Raw genomic sequence first — 16,023 nt, 5'->3', positions numbered from 1 at the left:
GGTCAGCTGGCCACTTCCAGGAAAGGGCCTCTTGCAGCTTGCTGTCTTCCTGTAGCCACAAAGTGGAGCAGCCAAATGACCCCTGGAGTTCACGTCTTTGGCCTGGGTACAAGAGAGAGTGTCGCTTCAGTCCTTCAGGTCTCTTCTTTGGTCACAGAGAACAGGTCCAGTCCTCTTCTGATCTTCATCAGGTCCAGTGTTCTGAAGAGTGTGTCTGGGGATGCCACATTTATGCTTGGCACTAACTAGTAGGTGGTGGTCTCTTAACCCCTTCCTAATCAATGGGGTAAAAGTACAAAAGCCCTGACGACTTACTTTTGCAGTAGTTCAAGGTTGCCTTATTGCAAACAGGCCCAAAATGCCAAGTGTGAGGGCATTTTCAAAATGGTGGAAAGTCTATAAGTCAATAAGCCAATTCAACCATGTTTCAAGGGGAAGCACAGACACTCTACTCCTGGTTAGCAGGGGTATAGTGCACAAAGTTCTATAGCCAGCAAAAATATAGGAACCAGCAAAAGGTGACATATCCGAGGTGACCGCACATAAATGGCGGCTTTCCTACATCTATCGTCGTAAAATATATATTACAATGGTTTTATCAATTGATGGGTGCTGAAACTGGATGCCATGCATTATATTTTTCTTTTGACACAAACACAATGGGAATTGTTGCAATAGTCCCCTGCCTCTGGCACCATTAGTGTTTCAGGAATTCCAGAAGTAGTCTCATTTGTAATCCAACCTCTGGTATAAAGAAGATACACAAGGTAATGGAGCCCAGAAAAAAGGAAACTTGCTTGTTGGAATAGGGATCATTAGGAACAGTCACTTTGTATATAAAACAGTCAGTCCCTCTTCTGCAATCCGTGTGATCAAAACTGCTTCTAAGAACTGAATACCTGGGATTTGAGTGATAGGAAGACCTAGACCTTGAAGAATGTTTGACGATTGTTAATTGTGGTGTGCCTTTTGCTGTAAGCTGATCCTGAGTAGCTAGTCATCGCAGTACAGCATGTCGCAGTACAGCATGCCACATATTAGCAGTGATTGTTATTGATTTAGACAATTGGGAAATGCCTGCGTTGTAGTCGTAGTGGGATATGAACCTGCAATTCTATCACGCACATCCAAGCTCCATAATTTTTAGTTATGAAGAAAATAGGAGTGCCAGCATCCTGATTTTTTATCATCTTGACAGATGTATTCACAATTCTGTGATTGAAAAATCAGTAAAGACTTATGCTATGGTCAACTTTCTGTGACTAAATAGCAGGAATGGTTTTGTCCTTTGGGTGTTAGGGAGACAAACTCCAATACTTTCCGATTATCTGTATCTCTTATACGAAACAGTCAATGAGAAAAGCCTTTGACACCAGAGGCGGAATTTTAGGCGGAGAACCTTAAAATCCCATTACGAATCCATTCTGCATAACAGTTAACAACTCTTTCAGTCTCTTCCCTATCTCTCAAGATAGGAAATGGTGGAAAAGCTCTCTGCCACCAGGGCAATGAGGGGAGAAGAACCAATTTATTTGTTTGCTTTAGGAGAAGCATTGTCTTTGGTACCCAAAGGCTGCTGGTTTCCTTTACATCTAGCCAGAGAGGTGTATTAACCTGCTTGCGTTAGCCCCTGCTGTAGCCCTTGAAGTATAACGGTAACTTTTTGAAACCCAGACTTTTCAGCTGTCATCTTCATCTTTTGGTTCTCTTGGCCCACGTGGGATCTATAGAGCTGGAACCTGGTGAAACAGTTCTTTTTGCTGAACCTGAAGAGTCGAGGATGTAAAGCACAACCGGGAAATGTAGCTGATAAGCTGGTTTAATGTGAGCATTTCCTTCTTAAGGAGCTCTTTAGAGTCTTCCAATTTTATCAAAGGAAATGTTCAGTAAATTGCTCCATACATTCATGTGAGGAGTGAAAGCAGCAAACTAAGTGGTAAGAGGAGCTTGCAGCTTTCATAACTGGTGACGTTTTAACGATTGTCCTCTCGAAACTGTTGATCCACCTGCTCTCCTTTTCTAGAGGGGCTGATAAGATTGAGGCCATTGAATTTCTTATTTGAAGTTGCAACACCTAAAAGATCCTAGGTCGGGGTTCCTCTCAGAAATGTACGGTCTAAATAGGCTGCATCCAATTTATTTTCCTAACATAACTTGACTAGACTACAAAAAGGATCAAGAACCTGTGCACTGTGGGCGAAAGAAGGCCAGGGATTTGCAGCCTGCATTACAGATCTTAAATATGACTGAATCCTGAACTACAGGACTGATGGTTTCTATAATCAGTTCTTGGCAGCACTACTGGCGACATTGTGAAATGCAATAGTGACATTTACGGATGTTGACTATGAGATGGATTCTAGAACTTTAGAAGAAATAATGAACTCCACCCAAAACAATCAATGTCAGGGTTCCAGTGGAGTGGGGCATGAACTACTCCTGTTAATTCACTAGGCCACTCTTCCCTGTCGTGCATCTGCTGCAGACCGGTTTGATTTTGAGGCAACCGTCAACCTTCTGTAAAAGAAAATCTCCTGGCAGCCATTCACATCTTTAAAAGTGTGAGAAACCGGAAGGTAGAATACACACAGACACATGGAGGCTGGAACAGGCGAGGACAGAAGAAGCAATAACGTCTCTTACTTTTAAATAACAGTGGAAAAACAAGGCATTACCTTAAAAGGTGGGACAAAGATTAACTCCCTAAACGCATAATTGTGTTTTCGGTCAACAACATCCTTTGTGAAAACATGCTTATTCCCTAGTTTGTCAGCCTAAAATATGTTTAGGGAGTGAGAATTTCGGACAAATGTGCTTTGTTATGACCTTGTTTAATTGGAGGTTTAAAAAAAATGTTGCCCCTGCTGGTATATTTTCGATTATAAATAATAGTTAAAATACACCTATTTATTAAAAATGTTTTCCAAAGTCTTGCACATGTATGGAGCTGAGCTATAATTTATGAAAACCAGAGAGCACACCAAGGACAACGAAGCCTTCTTCTAAAAAAAAGACTTCATCCATTTTACAGTCTTGAATTAAGACCCAACACATGAAATAGGAGAAAGCTGAAAGGCAGCCAACAGTTGCTGCTCTGGGAATGGATGTTATAGGACCAACTGAACCTCTAAGCATTAATTTGCTTAAAGGTGGCATGCTGCAAAGAGTGGTATAGAGCCTTGGGTGATGAGATGTTAAGATACTTAGCATAAGAAGAGTGTGAGCTCACCTCATCACACTTGCTCCCTTACCCTTCAAATCGTGTCGAATTGAGAAAACCTCACTTCAGTGGGGAAAGACTGATGGGCATGTCTGAATGGAGCGTGTTATCAGAGAAAGTTTTGAATGCCCTCTGATGATACTGAATGTATACATGAAACCTTCATATCATTACACTTACACAAACTATGGGTGGTGCTACAAGGGTACTCTACGAATAAAAGTAAGTAGATAATCCAGAGACATAAAAAACATTAAAGGAAACGTTCTGCAGATTGTTTGTAACAGCAGTAGGAAAGTGAACATTACTTCGCCAGAAGCATAGAAAGACAAACATATCTAACAAATATCATGCCAACACATCTCAAAGTTTCTTATTTCTCTTGAGCCCGCACTTCAAACCTGTTGTTGGACATATATCCACTACTGTCATATTCCTACCAACATTACCGAGACTAGTGTATACCACATCAGAAAGACAGCACAGTAAAAAATACACAAGGACGCATCAGAAAATGAAAATACATTTTATGTACAAGGAACCTCACAATGTACACATTATAAAAATTGAAATAAAATCTGGTTCATATTATGATGCATCACCAGTGTGCCTTCCTAGCTGCCAATTCTCCATGACTCACTGGAAGCGAGTAATTCAACTGAATTATAGTAAAACAAAATCAGTACCTTTAACAGATCCTTCTTCAATAGAAATTTGTTGGATGGTGGCTGCTGGACACTCAACAATATTTTGAAGTTGAAGCCTGCTCAGTGCAAAGCATATATCCGCTAAACACTATCATGTGATCTATGAAACATTTTTCTGTTACTTCTTGTTCTTTCACCCCCTACATCTTTCACCTTCACCGAAAATCAGTCCATCCTCCTCTTGTGCTTTATTCATAGTGCATGATTTAAGGTTTGAAGTCTGAATGCTGCTCCTGGCCATCCTGCTGCATTCCTTTACATTTCTTTTACCTCTTGCAATCCAGAGAAAGCCTGTATTGTTTGTGTAATTCTGTAGAGCCTTTATCATCTAAATGTTTGTGCTTGATCACTGGACCATTACAGCATGGGAAGTTAATGTTCTATGACTCATCCTGTTTCTATGATCATGAAAAACTCATTAAAGCTCTGCATATGTTGCCCCTTGACACACTGTCTCCTCACTGTACATTTTCTTATGCAGTGTGATTCCCTTCGTATTATTATCATGCATGTCATATTAGCAGCTCAAAGATGACTATCAGAACCTTCTTAAACGTTATGTCTTACAAAGATATAACTGAACTTACAACAACATGATAAGTCAGAAATGGCCCACAAGGACCCGCAAAAAGAAAAATGTCTAAAACAAGATTGAAAGTTGCATTCTACACTTGCTGTAGATTCCTGCCTTCCTTGTTACTTACTGAACTTATGTCCTAGAGGCATTGACTTTATAATAGGTCTTCTGCTAATGCCAGGTTCACTAGAGCATAACAGAAGCCTTTATAAAAAAATAACAATATGAAATAGGCCCGAAGGAAAGTGAGTGGTTTGCAGCTCATGAATTCAGAGATTAACCATAGCAGCACGTGGTTTTACTAGGCATGCACTTGCAGAGATAGCTCTTTGCATGCTCCACTTCATCTCCTCAGCAAGTGACAAAAGCGTGAACACTTAGAAGATTTAAGGAGGGAGGGGCGAAAAAGTCCAGCCTCTAAGAGCAAAGCTGTTAGAATGCCAGACAAAATGCTCATCAACAAATGCGCTCCACTGCATGCCGGTGATCAATTATCTATAAACCACGGCCGGCTTCACTAAGTGCCTCTTGGCATGGTCGTACATGAGTATGAGTCTTCACCCTAGCTGACTTCCAAGTGAGGGGTCACTATGCGATACCATTGTACCTGTATTAAGAGAGCAAAATCTCCTCCACACCAAAAATAAGGCTGTTTATTTACAGCGGTGTTCGTTTGCCACATTGTCGTCTGGATTGAGTCACTGTGGTTTGAAGAGACTGGCTCAGACATATTGCACCCCCGCTGATCATAGAGAACGTCCATGCACATGACAGAGCCCCCAATAGCCGAGGGTATGTAGCGGGTCACTGGTCATTACAAATGTTTGAGATCATCTAGTGAGAAGAAATAATAGTGCTCTTTACCCAAGCTACATTACCAACATTCACCAAAAGTAAGAATTCCACAATGTCCCTTTGTTTCACGGAGACTAGGTTTTGAGATGCATTGTGAAATTATTCAGAGGATATCTCTTTAATACCTCTGAGCACGAGAGCTATTTAGAGAATCTTCTCTAGTACAGGTACTTTATGGAAGTTACCTTCCTCCCAGGCCAACAGTTTCTCTTTACTTGGATGGCAAATATTGAACATCCGCACGGGAATATTAAAAATAAAAGTGCCCAAATCGACTTAAGCAATTAGGAGTCAAACTTACAAGCGCTTACAAGATGCCCACTGAATGAATTGTAAACGGTCTCTATTTGAGTTGTAGATGTTGCCGCTCTCTGACCACTGGGTCCACAAGTTTAGCACTGGCCAAGTTACACAACAGTGATATTAAGAGGGCAGCAATAATGTTCACTAAAAGACAAATCCTGAACTCATACCCTTTCTCCCCCACTCTCATCTCCCAGAACTTTGCTTTCACAGCTGTGTTGTAGTTTGATGATTTATATTCCTGGTCTCTCATTACTTTCCAAGCAAAATCACCATTAAGGATAGCATAAACCAGGCACCTCTTGCGGAAGTTGCTTTAGATAATGTCAAATTCAATGAGTGTGAAGTCTCTGCTCCACTTTCAACAGCTTGAGCAAGGTCGATGACAACTGGTGGGCAATGATGGACGCTAAGACTGTGGTGTGAAACTCACACTGCAGAGTGAGACTGAGTTATTCAAATCAGTACTTTTACGAGCTCCACACTGTAAATTCTATCAGGACTTCAGCAGTTATACAGTGTGCCCTACACAAAAGAACTCGCAAATCTACTAAGGGATGGGCTCACTGTTTAGGCTTTGTACTAACTGGCCTCCAAGCTCTGCGTGTCACAGCAGGCTCCATGGATAGGACTGAGAGACAAAGTGAAGGTGCCAGCCAGAAACGCTGGTTCAACATTTAGGGCACTGAAGTAGGCTTGACGCTCCAAGGCAAAAGTGTTAGCTGCAGTATGATAGCCTACATCAATGGCTTAAGTTGCTAAAATACACTATTGGCTCATGGTCCCATAAAGTAAAATTGGTTGCACTGCCAGGTTTAGAAGCAGGGTAGAATTAAAAACAGTTAAGACGCAGCTGATTTGTGGGCTGCACATACGTCAGAAAGTTGTACTCTTAAGACTAAAGGAGGCAGTTGGCCATAAGTATCCCCCACCAGTAGATAACAGTTTGGGTAACAAGCTAACAAATACGTATTGAGGTTGTACAGTAATGAGAAGGGAGAGAGTGGTAGAAGTAACCAACCAGAAATGTCAAAACTTGAGTGTAAAGAAACACTACTGCCATCCTCCCCTTGCATTCCACTCTAAGGTGGTGTCTCAATTGCAATGGGCAGAAATATACTTCTTCCACGGTTAAAGTCACAAGGAAGACAGCGAAATCAAACTTTCTAATGATGGGATCATACTAAGAAAATCTATCAGCGGAATCTATCAGCGGACCATGGTGGGTGAAAAGGCTTTATGGAATTTAAATCATATTAGATGGTGTAATGAAACAAAACAACTATTTCTGATTTAGACGACAAAATATTGGCACTAAAGCTGGCAAACAAGGGCCTGCTTAATTAAAAACAAAAAACACAAACTAAACTGAACATATATGCTTAGTAGGAAAATAACATTTCAATTTGATTAGTAGAACCTAGGGGCGACTTTCACATTTTGGCATAGAAAGTCCCACCAAGGGGATGGGAGCAGAGTAGCAGCTTGAAAGTTGAAACAACCACAGCCTAAACTAAGCACTCAGCATTGTCAACAACCAACCATTCCACAATACGACTTTTTTTCAACCACATGACAGTTTTTTTTTTATGTTGGACCTCTCCAATTCTCTACCAACAATACTTTCCCTAAGAGTAGAAACTTGGAAAACATGTACATTCGTAAGGCACAATGAATACAGGGAAAGAGGTCTCTTCAAAAAGTAATCAAGGAGTGAAAATCAAAACCGCTGCCACCAACACCAATGTGGTGCAGTTCTTCTCATTCTGCTTTTATATTGCTTTCTTTCTGATTAACCACTTGTCCAATCACATGCAGGCGCTGCTTGATGATGGCAGAGTTGAGATCCCACAGAAACTCCAGTAGTGGACCCGTAAGGAGGTGTTCAATGGGCACACACTCCAACACTTGCTTCTGTGAATCCAGCATAGAGCTCACCTCGGTGCTGAGAGTCTGCAGGTGGTTGAGGACGGGAGCCAGGAGACCCTCGTACCCACTACAAAGCAGCACAGCACCAATTCCCAAAGACTGAGCAGATGTGGGGCAGGCAAAGCTGATATGCCGGAAGCAGTGATGCAGGATATATAGGAGGCCAGCAGTGAAGCGTGTAAGACAGGACATGATGGGGAGGATCAAGGATGATTCCGGCTGCAGCTGCTGCATTGAGAAAAGGATAGCTTGCAGAAGATGCTGATGGTATTTGGGATCACCATCATGCAACAAAGAACAGCTATATGCGTAGTTTGTTGGGGGCTCCAGGATGATCACCTCTATGTGGTCCTGGCTTTGGTAATTGCACAGCGATGGAATACCCACAACAAAGCATTTAATTTGATCCTTCAGTCGATTGACAGTGACTTCTTGATGAACAATGGAATGGTGTAACAATTCAGCAAGTATGAATTCTTCAGACAGGACATGGCAGGATGGGCATGACTGCAGAGCAGGTTCTGTGACTATACCACTTGTGAATGAACCGGCTATGGCGTCATTGAGGCTCTTTAAGAGCTCACCATCACAAAAGGGTGAGCACTTTACTTTGGCTATCTTCAACCCCTCCACCATGTACCATTCATCACAGTTCAGAGGACAGGATGGTCTTTCCAGAACAATGCCTTTTCCTTGATTGCACACAGCATGCTCCTCCGCCCAAGGCAAGAAAAAGCCCTTCAGCACTTTGTTTTCCCAAGACAGCATTTCAAGCTCCTTCCTCTCATTGAAAGTGTCACTGCGCCGGTTCCTATTTCCCACCCATCGGTATCCAATACTGCAGCCAACATTGGCCTTCTTCACAATCCACTGTTTTTTGGCAATGTACTTCATGTTGTACTTCTGCAGGAAGTATTCTACTGCATAGTCTCTCAAGGCATTCAACCTTGCAAGGTCTTTCTTTGTCTTATGCTGAAATAAGCGGAGGTTTTCAAGGATTGTTTCAGTCTGGAGCTTGTGAAAAAATGAACAGCAGCCATGGTGGGCTTGAATGAAGGAATCTGGAATGGCATGTTGAGGAAAGAGCGCTTTGTCAAGGATTCCCGTCCCAAAATTGCATACAATCTTGTCCAACAAAGGTTGAATAGCCGCCTTCCCAATGTAATTCAGGCAAATTACATAGACTTCTGAGTTACCTGACTTACTAGTGCCAGGTTTGAAGATGCACAACTTTTCAAAGCAGCAGTTCAGAAGGTAGATCAGATTGACAGAAGCTTGTTCAAACAATGTGAAGGTCTTCAAGACGAAGGAGCCACCAGTGCCCAAGATCATCAAAGCAGTAATGGCTTCACAGTAATGCAATGGAGCCACCAGACCTTCTTGCTCTCCTGGGTTCCCTTGGCAGTCAAAGCTGCCATCCGCAGTGACCAAATGAACACAAGGCATGTGGCCAATGAAGTGTTGCAGTCCAGAAAGATGACTTGATTTCATTATATCTCCAGTGTTATCAGGACCAAAGTACCACCAGGTCAAAGTGCTGGCAATAAATCGGTCATCTGCGATCATCTGTAGGCTGTCATTGGCTTCATAATATGGGTTCAAAGTATTGGCCACCCAGTTCCAATCACAATGAAGTTCCTGAGACTTCAGATAGTGGTTGAGGCTGGTGATGAAAGCCCCAGGGGCTTCACAGAGGTGAACGGAGTTCAGCTCCCTATTCCACAGCGCTTCTTGGGGAAGAAGCGGAAAGCTGCTCAATATCTCATGAAGTTTGCACCAAGCCTGGGTGCACAGTTCTGCATTAACTGTTTTCCTAACTTCAGGAATTATGCGTCCAGCTTTGTTGGTGGAAGAGGTGTGGAGATGCCATTCATCAAGTTTCTTGTCACTTAGAAGGTTCTTCACCTGGTTGAGGGACTCCTTCAATGCAAGGAGCAGATCATATTCCTGGGGGTCGCTGTTACATAATTCATCTGGGCCCGGGAGGGCCCACTCATTATTCTTGGGTTTCTGGTAGGTGAACTTTTTCTCAAAGAGTTCCTCGATTTCAGCACGGACATCAGGGCTGTACATCTCGAGAACAGCAGCATAATCAAGACGCTGCTTTTTACACGGACTCATTCTCCATAAGGACTCTGAAAGACAAAAGTGCAACAATTCAAGTCAGCAACTAGACAAGGTATATGGGAATCAGTCCTAAGATTGTTTTCTTCGTGGCATAGTTGGGTAAGGAGGGTGGGTTCCGGGTGGGATGTGGGATGGGGGTCAGTTGAGCGGGCACTGCTCCCTTTGGGCACGATAGGTTGGAGGCTAGGAATGTACTGCATAACACTGTGTGGAACTGATGGCCTCCTTATTTGTATTGTGATATTCTGGATAGGCTTCGATGACACCACATGGGGCACAGCGGTAGTATAATGCCTGCATTGTATCCTGAGCTCTCTGTATAACTAAAATGCTCAATGTAATGTGTACTACGATGCACCCCCACTTGAAAATCCCAATAAAGTTGTTTAAAAAAAAAAAAGGTATATGGGAATCAGTCAACATTCAGCTTTTAAAACCATAGGCGTGCCAAATGAATCAACAGAGACTTTAATCAGTTAGCATATCAAGACATTTAAAGGAACAGCTGTGATAAATCTAGGGGCATAGCTGAAAATCATACTCACATGAAGGGATAAATAACACACAAGAGATACACAGCACTCAAAGAACGCAGACTTAAGAATTAGTTTGCATTCACACATTAGAATTACAGACAGAAGAAAACCAAAGACACAATTTGACATAAGCAAACGTTGGGATCATTTTCATTAAACATGTCCAAGAAACACTGACTAAGGAAACAGTTAACATTCATGGACTAAAATCTTAGATCTACAAAAGAAATCGGAAGAGAGGACCGGGAATCAAGTGAACAGTCAGTCATTAAACAAACAAGCATTTACAATGCAATGGTCTCGGCATTGGTAAAGTTAGAGCTATTGGCATTGCTCCTGACATTATTTTTGTTTATGTTTTTGTTTTTAAAACATTTAACCCCTTCCATGCTGCGCAGATTCCGCCGCTGTGCTGACGGAATCTTGCGCGGGCGTGGTCATGACGGAACGGTTCCGTCATGAGCACAGCTCAACCGTGGCTCATGACGGAACCGTTCCGTCATGAGCACCGAAGGGGTTAAAGAAACGGCATTGTTATTTACAATGTCAATAGCTTAATCACTCTCAAATGCAAGACCTATTGCATTTGCACCCACACACAGAGCCACCTACACACACACTGATTAAGCTATTGACCTTGTAAATAACAATGCCGTTTCTCTACATGTTTTAAAAACAAAAACATAAACAAAAATAATGTCATGAGCAATGCCAATAGCTCTAACTTTAACAATGCCGAGACCGTTGCATTGACCATACAGTGATATGGTCATGTATTCTATATGGAGGACAATTGGTTACTATCAGTATGTTGCTTAGATAACAAACATCGAAAGCAGCAGGGTGGATGTGTGAGATGATTTGGTGGATGAATGGATACGTTGATAGATGGTTGCATGGATGGTAATCGGAAGTATGAGTGTGGAGATGAATGTATCGAGGGATGAATGGATGGATGGATTGACAGAACGATCACTGGATTCATCCGTGAATGAAGGGGCTGGCAGAGGAAGCGTGTGGATTTAAAATGCAAAAATTACATGAAATATACAGCTGACATGCACGGAGAAAAATGACCTGGTGTGTCAATGACGTAATTTCACCTGCAGTGCTGTGCAACCTGCTGGCACTGATACACCAACATCAAAATACTGGCGGTTCATAGGAGGAACATGTTCATTTGTAGCGCCTAGTGACATAAACCCACACAGTGCTCAATATAAACGCTGGAACCACACAGGCTGCCGCACGAAGATGTTCTTCAGTTCCACCTACAGTATCAATGAAGCCCTGTGCACTTCGGTGGTACTCTGAGGGCCCCCACTATGTCTGCCCGCATGAACAGCAGTGCACACAGACCCACTACAGATGCACTACAGACCCACCTACGCCTCCCTCTCGGCAGCCATCCTCCGGGCTCACTGCGATCTCCGATTCCTTAAGCCAGGTCCAGCTTTACATCCCCCCCCAAAAAAAAATAATAAATAAAAAAAAAAAAAACACCAAAAGTCCAATACAAATTAGGTCATCTACAAGCTGGAAAATACAAACATATGGATTTAGTAATCAACACATATACTGCACAGGTTCAAGAATATTTAGGATGGAATCTACCTAGTTATATAAAAGGGAAATTTCTAAGATTTAGGCAATTTTACATACCGATTGGGGAGTTTGAAGGGAAATGGAACCAGTCACTTAAAGGTATACAAGTATGTCGGCTTTGTGGAACTTTTGAGGAAACACTTGACCATCTAATATGTATCTGCCCTAAGCTGCTGCCCATACGAAGGACATATTTACGCCCCTTGTTTAACAAATGCTAAAATAACAACAACGGCAAATGGCGTTCGAAACTGTTTCAGGCTCAAAGTGGACAGTGCAATAACAAGGATGGTAATGTTTTTAGATCATGCCTATAAAGCAGTAATTGCTTAGACAGCTTTTATAACGGGAAATTATGTTGGATTTTTTTATTTAGAGATCATGCCGAAAATGTTTAGGACGAAATAGCATGAGCAACTCTTGTAGGTAAAGGACTAAAAATTGTATTTACATCAGGCAAATGCATGTATAGAGTCGCCTATGACAAATCGGATGGATACATCTCAACAAATAGCAAATTAGCACTTTAACAGTTGTAGATGGACAGACAATGAATGGAAACCATGATGTGATGTTGTGTAAATACTGTATTACGTAGTGTGTATGACCTTTTATAGTACGTTTTAATTATTGAAATTATTGTCTTTTAAACGCTCGCATTTTTGTTGTAATCATATGATTAATACAATAAACTATTTTACTACTACACACCAACGTGTACGAGAGAAGGGACCCCACACTTAACTCCTTCCCCACCAGCTGCACGCTTTGTGATCCACAGGATACATTGATGTCCGCCACCCCTTGTCTCCCCGGTACTCACTGCGCAGCAGAGGGGACGTCTCCTTCTTCACATACTTTCCCTGCACTTCGGCGGGTTTGGACACCTCCTTCTTGGTCTTCTTGCGGGACAGCATCCCTGGGATAGCCTCGGGACCTGAGCGACGGTGTCCAGCTCAGGGAGCGCCTTCCCTCGCTCCGCACCCTAATCGCCGCTACTCCTAGTGTGCGGACAAGTGCCCTCACAGGGCCCATACCACTCTCTGCCGCTCATCCTAGGGCCACGGAGTAGGGTCACCGGGGGAAGCGAAGCAGCGGCACAGCCCCCTGGCCCATATTGTGCCACGCAGCCGCCGCCACTTGGTAACCGTCTCGCGCCGCGCTGATCGTTGATGTGACCCGACGTTAGCCGTTTTCCCGGTCTTGTCCTGCTGCTTCTAGAGGGGTTACTCCCTCGCCTGTCCGCGCGCCCCCACTTGGCCAACACTTGGAACAAACTTTCCCTAGAGCCCCAAGACTTCCAGTAGCAGATTTTTTTGGCAAGTACCTAATAAATTGTGAAAAGAGGCATGACGGGCTCTAAAGAGAGCCAGAAAACAAGCACCGCCTACACAACGAAGAGGGTAGCTACACACAGTTTTTAAAACGTTGCTTCACGGTACAACCACTAAAGAAAACAAGACCGCTTACCATAAAATGCGCAGTTCACGTTCATCTGAAGAAGTCCTTTGAAGATAGACGTTGAAATCTGCCCCGGTTTGACCAACTTGAGTGTACACCACTAACAGGACTAAAACAAGCAGTCCCTTTTTCGTTCATCATTGATAGCCATCTTGAAATGTCAGGCACGTTCGGTGGATGTAGGGGCAGCAACTTAAAAACAAGGGGGAATCTACATACGAGGGGGCAGTGCGAGAGGTGTAGCGGTAGGAGACATCCTGCTAACAAACACACCACCGCCTTTCTCCGAGGCAGAGCAGAAATGCCTCGGAGAAAGGCAGCGTCGTTTTCGGATTCGGGGGCGTGTTTTGCTGTTGTCTCCTCCTTGAGACTTCTTGCAAAAAATACGCCCCCCGATCCGAAAAGGACGGGGCCTGTTCGTAGAGACAAACCTCTTCTCCAATGGCTGGCCAGCATTCAAGAGGCCAGCCAATGGAGAACAGGGGAGAAGAGGGGCGGGTTCAAGCCCCTCTTCTCCAAGTCATTAAATCTCGGAGCGAGACTGCGCAAGCGCAGCCTTCGCAGCCGAACCTAAAAACCAGAGGCTTCATGTTTAGACTAAAATCGCAGACAGGTAAAGAAAACTAGAAAGGAGAGTTAAGAATGAGTCAATAATCAGAATCTTTTCTAAAAATAAAATAAAAAAATACACATTTGGCATCAAGGACCATAACCCAGTTAATGCGTAATAACGTGTTTGTATTCTGTTAGCTGCTCACTTACCATTGTAGGACGGCTAGAAAATAAAATATTAAAGAGTCTTATGAAATGAACATTGCACACAGCTATTTAATTCATTCATAGTTTTCATTTATAATAATCCATATTTGTAAAGCGCAAACAATCACCCGTAAGGGTCTCTAGGCGCTGGGGGCCGTCGGGAAGATTAAGCAAGCTATTGTCCAGAGTCACATGGTGCTGGGCTAATCTGGCGCCGGGGATCGAACAGTGATCCCCAGATTCCGAAGTCAGTCGCCCTGGCCGCGGCGCCACACCTCTTCCGCTATACTGTTTGCACCTCAATGCACCCCAATGACTGACAGACAATAAATACTGCAATGAATCAACACAGTAGCACGATGATTGTTGAATACAAGAGCAGTAGCTGATGTATGGAAAGACTTGTACCATGAGAGAGAGATTCTATGTCAGGACCAGATGCAAGGATTATGCTTTACTTACTTTGCTTTATTACATACATTCAGAAACAGCAGCCATTTTAGTATCAACAAAATAAAAACTAACATTCCCCCAAGCACTTGGAATAACAATAGTATCAACAGTATATAAACAGTATCAACAGATATAATAACAGTCCAAATAAAGTAAGCTCTTTTTTCTTCGCTGCTTAGCAGCCTCAGATAAGTCATGCTCCATGCACTCTTATATATATGCTTTGGTTGCTTTATGCCCATTGTTTATTTGGTGGAAGTTGTGTTAAGCAGGTTTGCTATCTGTGTTGGGTTGCAGGAGTGCTAGCGCGCTCCTTACACAACTGCTAATCCCTTTTCCCTACCTGCGTCGCTCAACTTTCCTAAAGCAGGTTTTAAGACGTGAGCTGCGGGAGCTACCAGAGCCATGTCCCAGCCTGGTGACTGATGCCGCGTGGCGGGGCCTGAATTATTATTCCCCAACTGATTTGGATGCCCCACAGGGGTGGGTATTATACTTTTGGATGCCCTACAGGGTCTGTAATATATTAAGTGGCCATGCAGGCCTCGGTGGGGACAAGGCTCCCAGGCTAAGAACCTTAAAATCATGATACCCCTGGCCCCCAAATATATACTACTGGGCTTCCCAGTGCCACACTAGGCAGCGCCAAGTCTGCTTGGATATAGCTCTCAGTGTTAACGTCATGCAGAGATTGAAGAGCACTTATATGGAGGAGGACGCCCTGTTTTTCCTTCATTGGTACAACAAATTTTACAAGGTGGAAGATGCCTCTATATACAGGGCAGTCTCTGAGGCGATGGCCCTCTTGGAACAGAGCCTTTCAAGGCAAATAGCTCAGAAATGTGCTAAGGCTCTCAGATTGGACCTCGCAGCTTTGGTGCCCTCAGCCCCTTCCCAGGTTACCGAGGGGCGAGTACCTCTACCCTTAAAGAGAAAACAAGACACTGGGGTGGATCAGGATGCATTTGATTGTTTAAAGAGGGCGTTCCTGGACCAAACTACGCCTCTAGACAGGCCTTCTGATGGCTTTTCAAAGCCTCCTCAGCCAAACTCACCAGATAACCAGGGTGGGAAAGACTCCCATGTGGATTCTGACGAGGAGGCGGGCCCCTAGAGGTCCTGGTGTGCATCGTCTGATTCAGCCCCATCCCTGGGACATTCCTCCTCTGAACACAGTGGCAGATCTGCTGAACCCCGACCAATATCATACACCCTAGATCCACTGACTGGGCCCAGCAGATTAGGTGGCAAAATATGTAGCATGGAGCTTGCACAAGTCCTTGGAGGAGGAGGTCCATGGCCGCCTTCAGGCGGAATGTCCTCGCCCTTCTGTGGAGGGAAAGGCTGCCCTTACCCGGGAGATCGACCCCACGATGGTCACCTTCCTGGCAAAGTTTATGAAAGATCCCAAGAAGGGAAAGGTGTTGGCACTCTTGCTAAGACAAACTACTGGATGCTGTAGGCTCCCTCACCAAGATTTTGTCATGGCTG

General features: G+C 43.6%; 1 protein-coding gene across 3 annotated transcripts in view; it reads right to left on the bottom strand.

The window, feature by feature from the left end:
• Positions 1-3,730: 3,730 nt before the first annotated feature.
• CMTR2 (cap methyltransferase 2) overlaps positions 3,731-16,023 on the bottom strand; it is a 50,615-nt gene continuing 38,322 nt past the window's right edge. For all 3 annotated transcript variants that reach the window (XM_085636900.1, XM_085636901.1, XM_085636902.1), the window contains exon 2: positions 3,731-9,726. In XM_085636900.1, the coding sequence (XP_085493026.1) occupies positions 7,424-9,712 (2,289 nt within the window). In that variant the 5' untranslated portion in view covers positions 9,713-9,726 and the 3' untranslated portion in view covers positions 3,731-7,423. The remainder of the gene's footprint in view (positions 9,727-16,023) is intronic.

The sequence above is a fragment of the Triturus cristatus genome, chromosome 12, assembly GCF_964204655.1.
Source record: "Triturus cristatus chromosome 12, aTriCri1.1, whole genome shotgun sequence".
NCBI lineage: Eukaryota > Metazoa > Chordata > Amphibia > Caudata > Salamandridae > Triturus > Triturus cristatus.
Note: the sequence above shows the minus strand (reverse complement) of the source record. Positions and strands in the feature narration are given on the sequence as shown.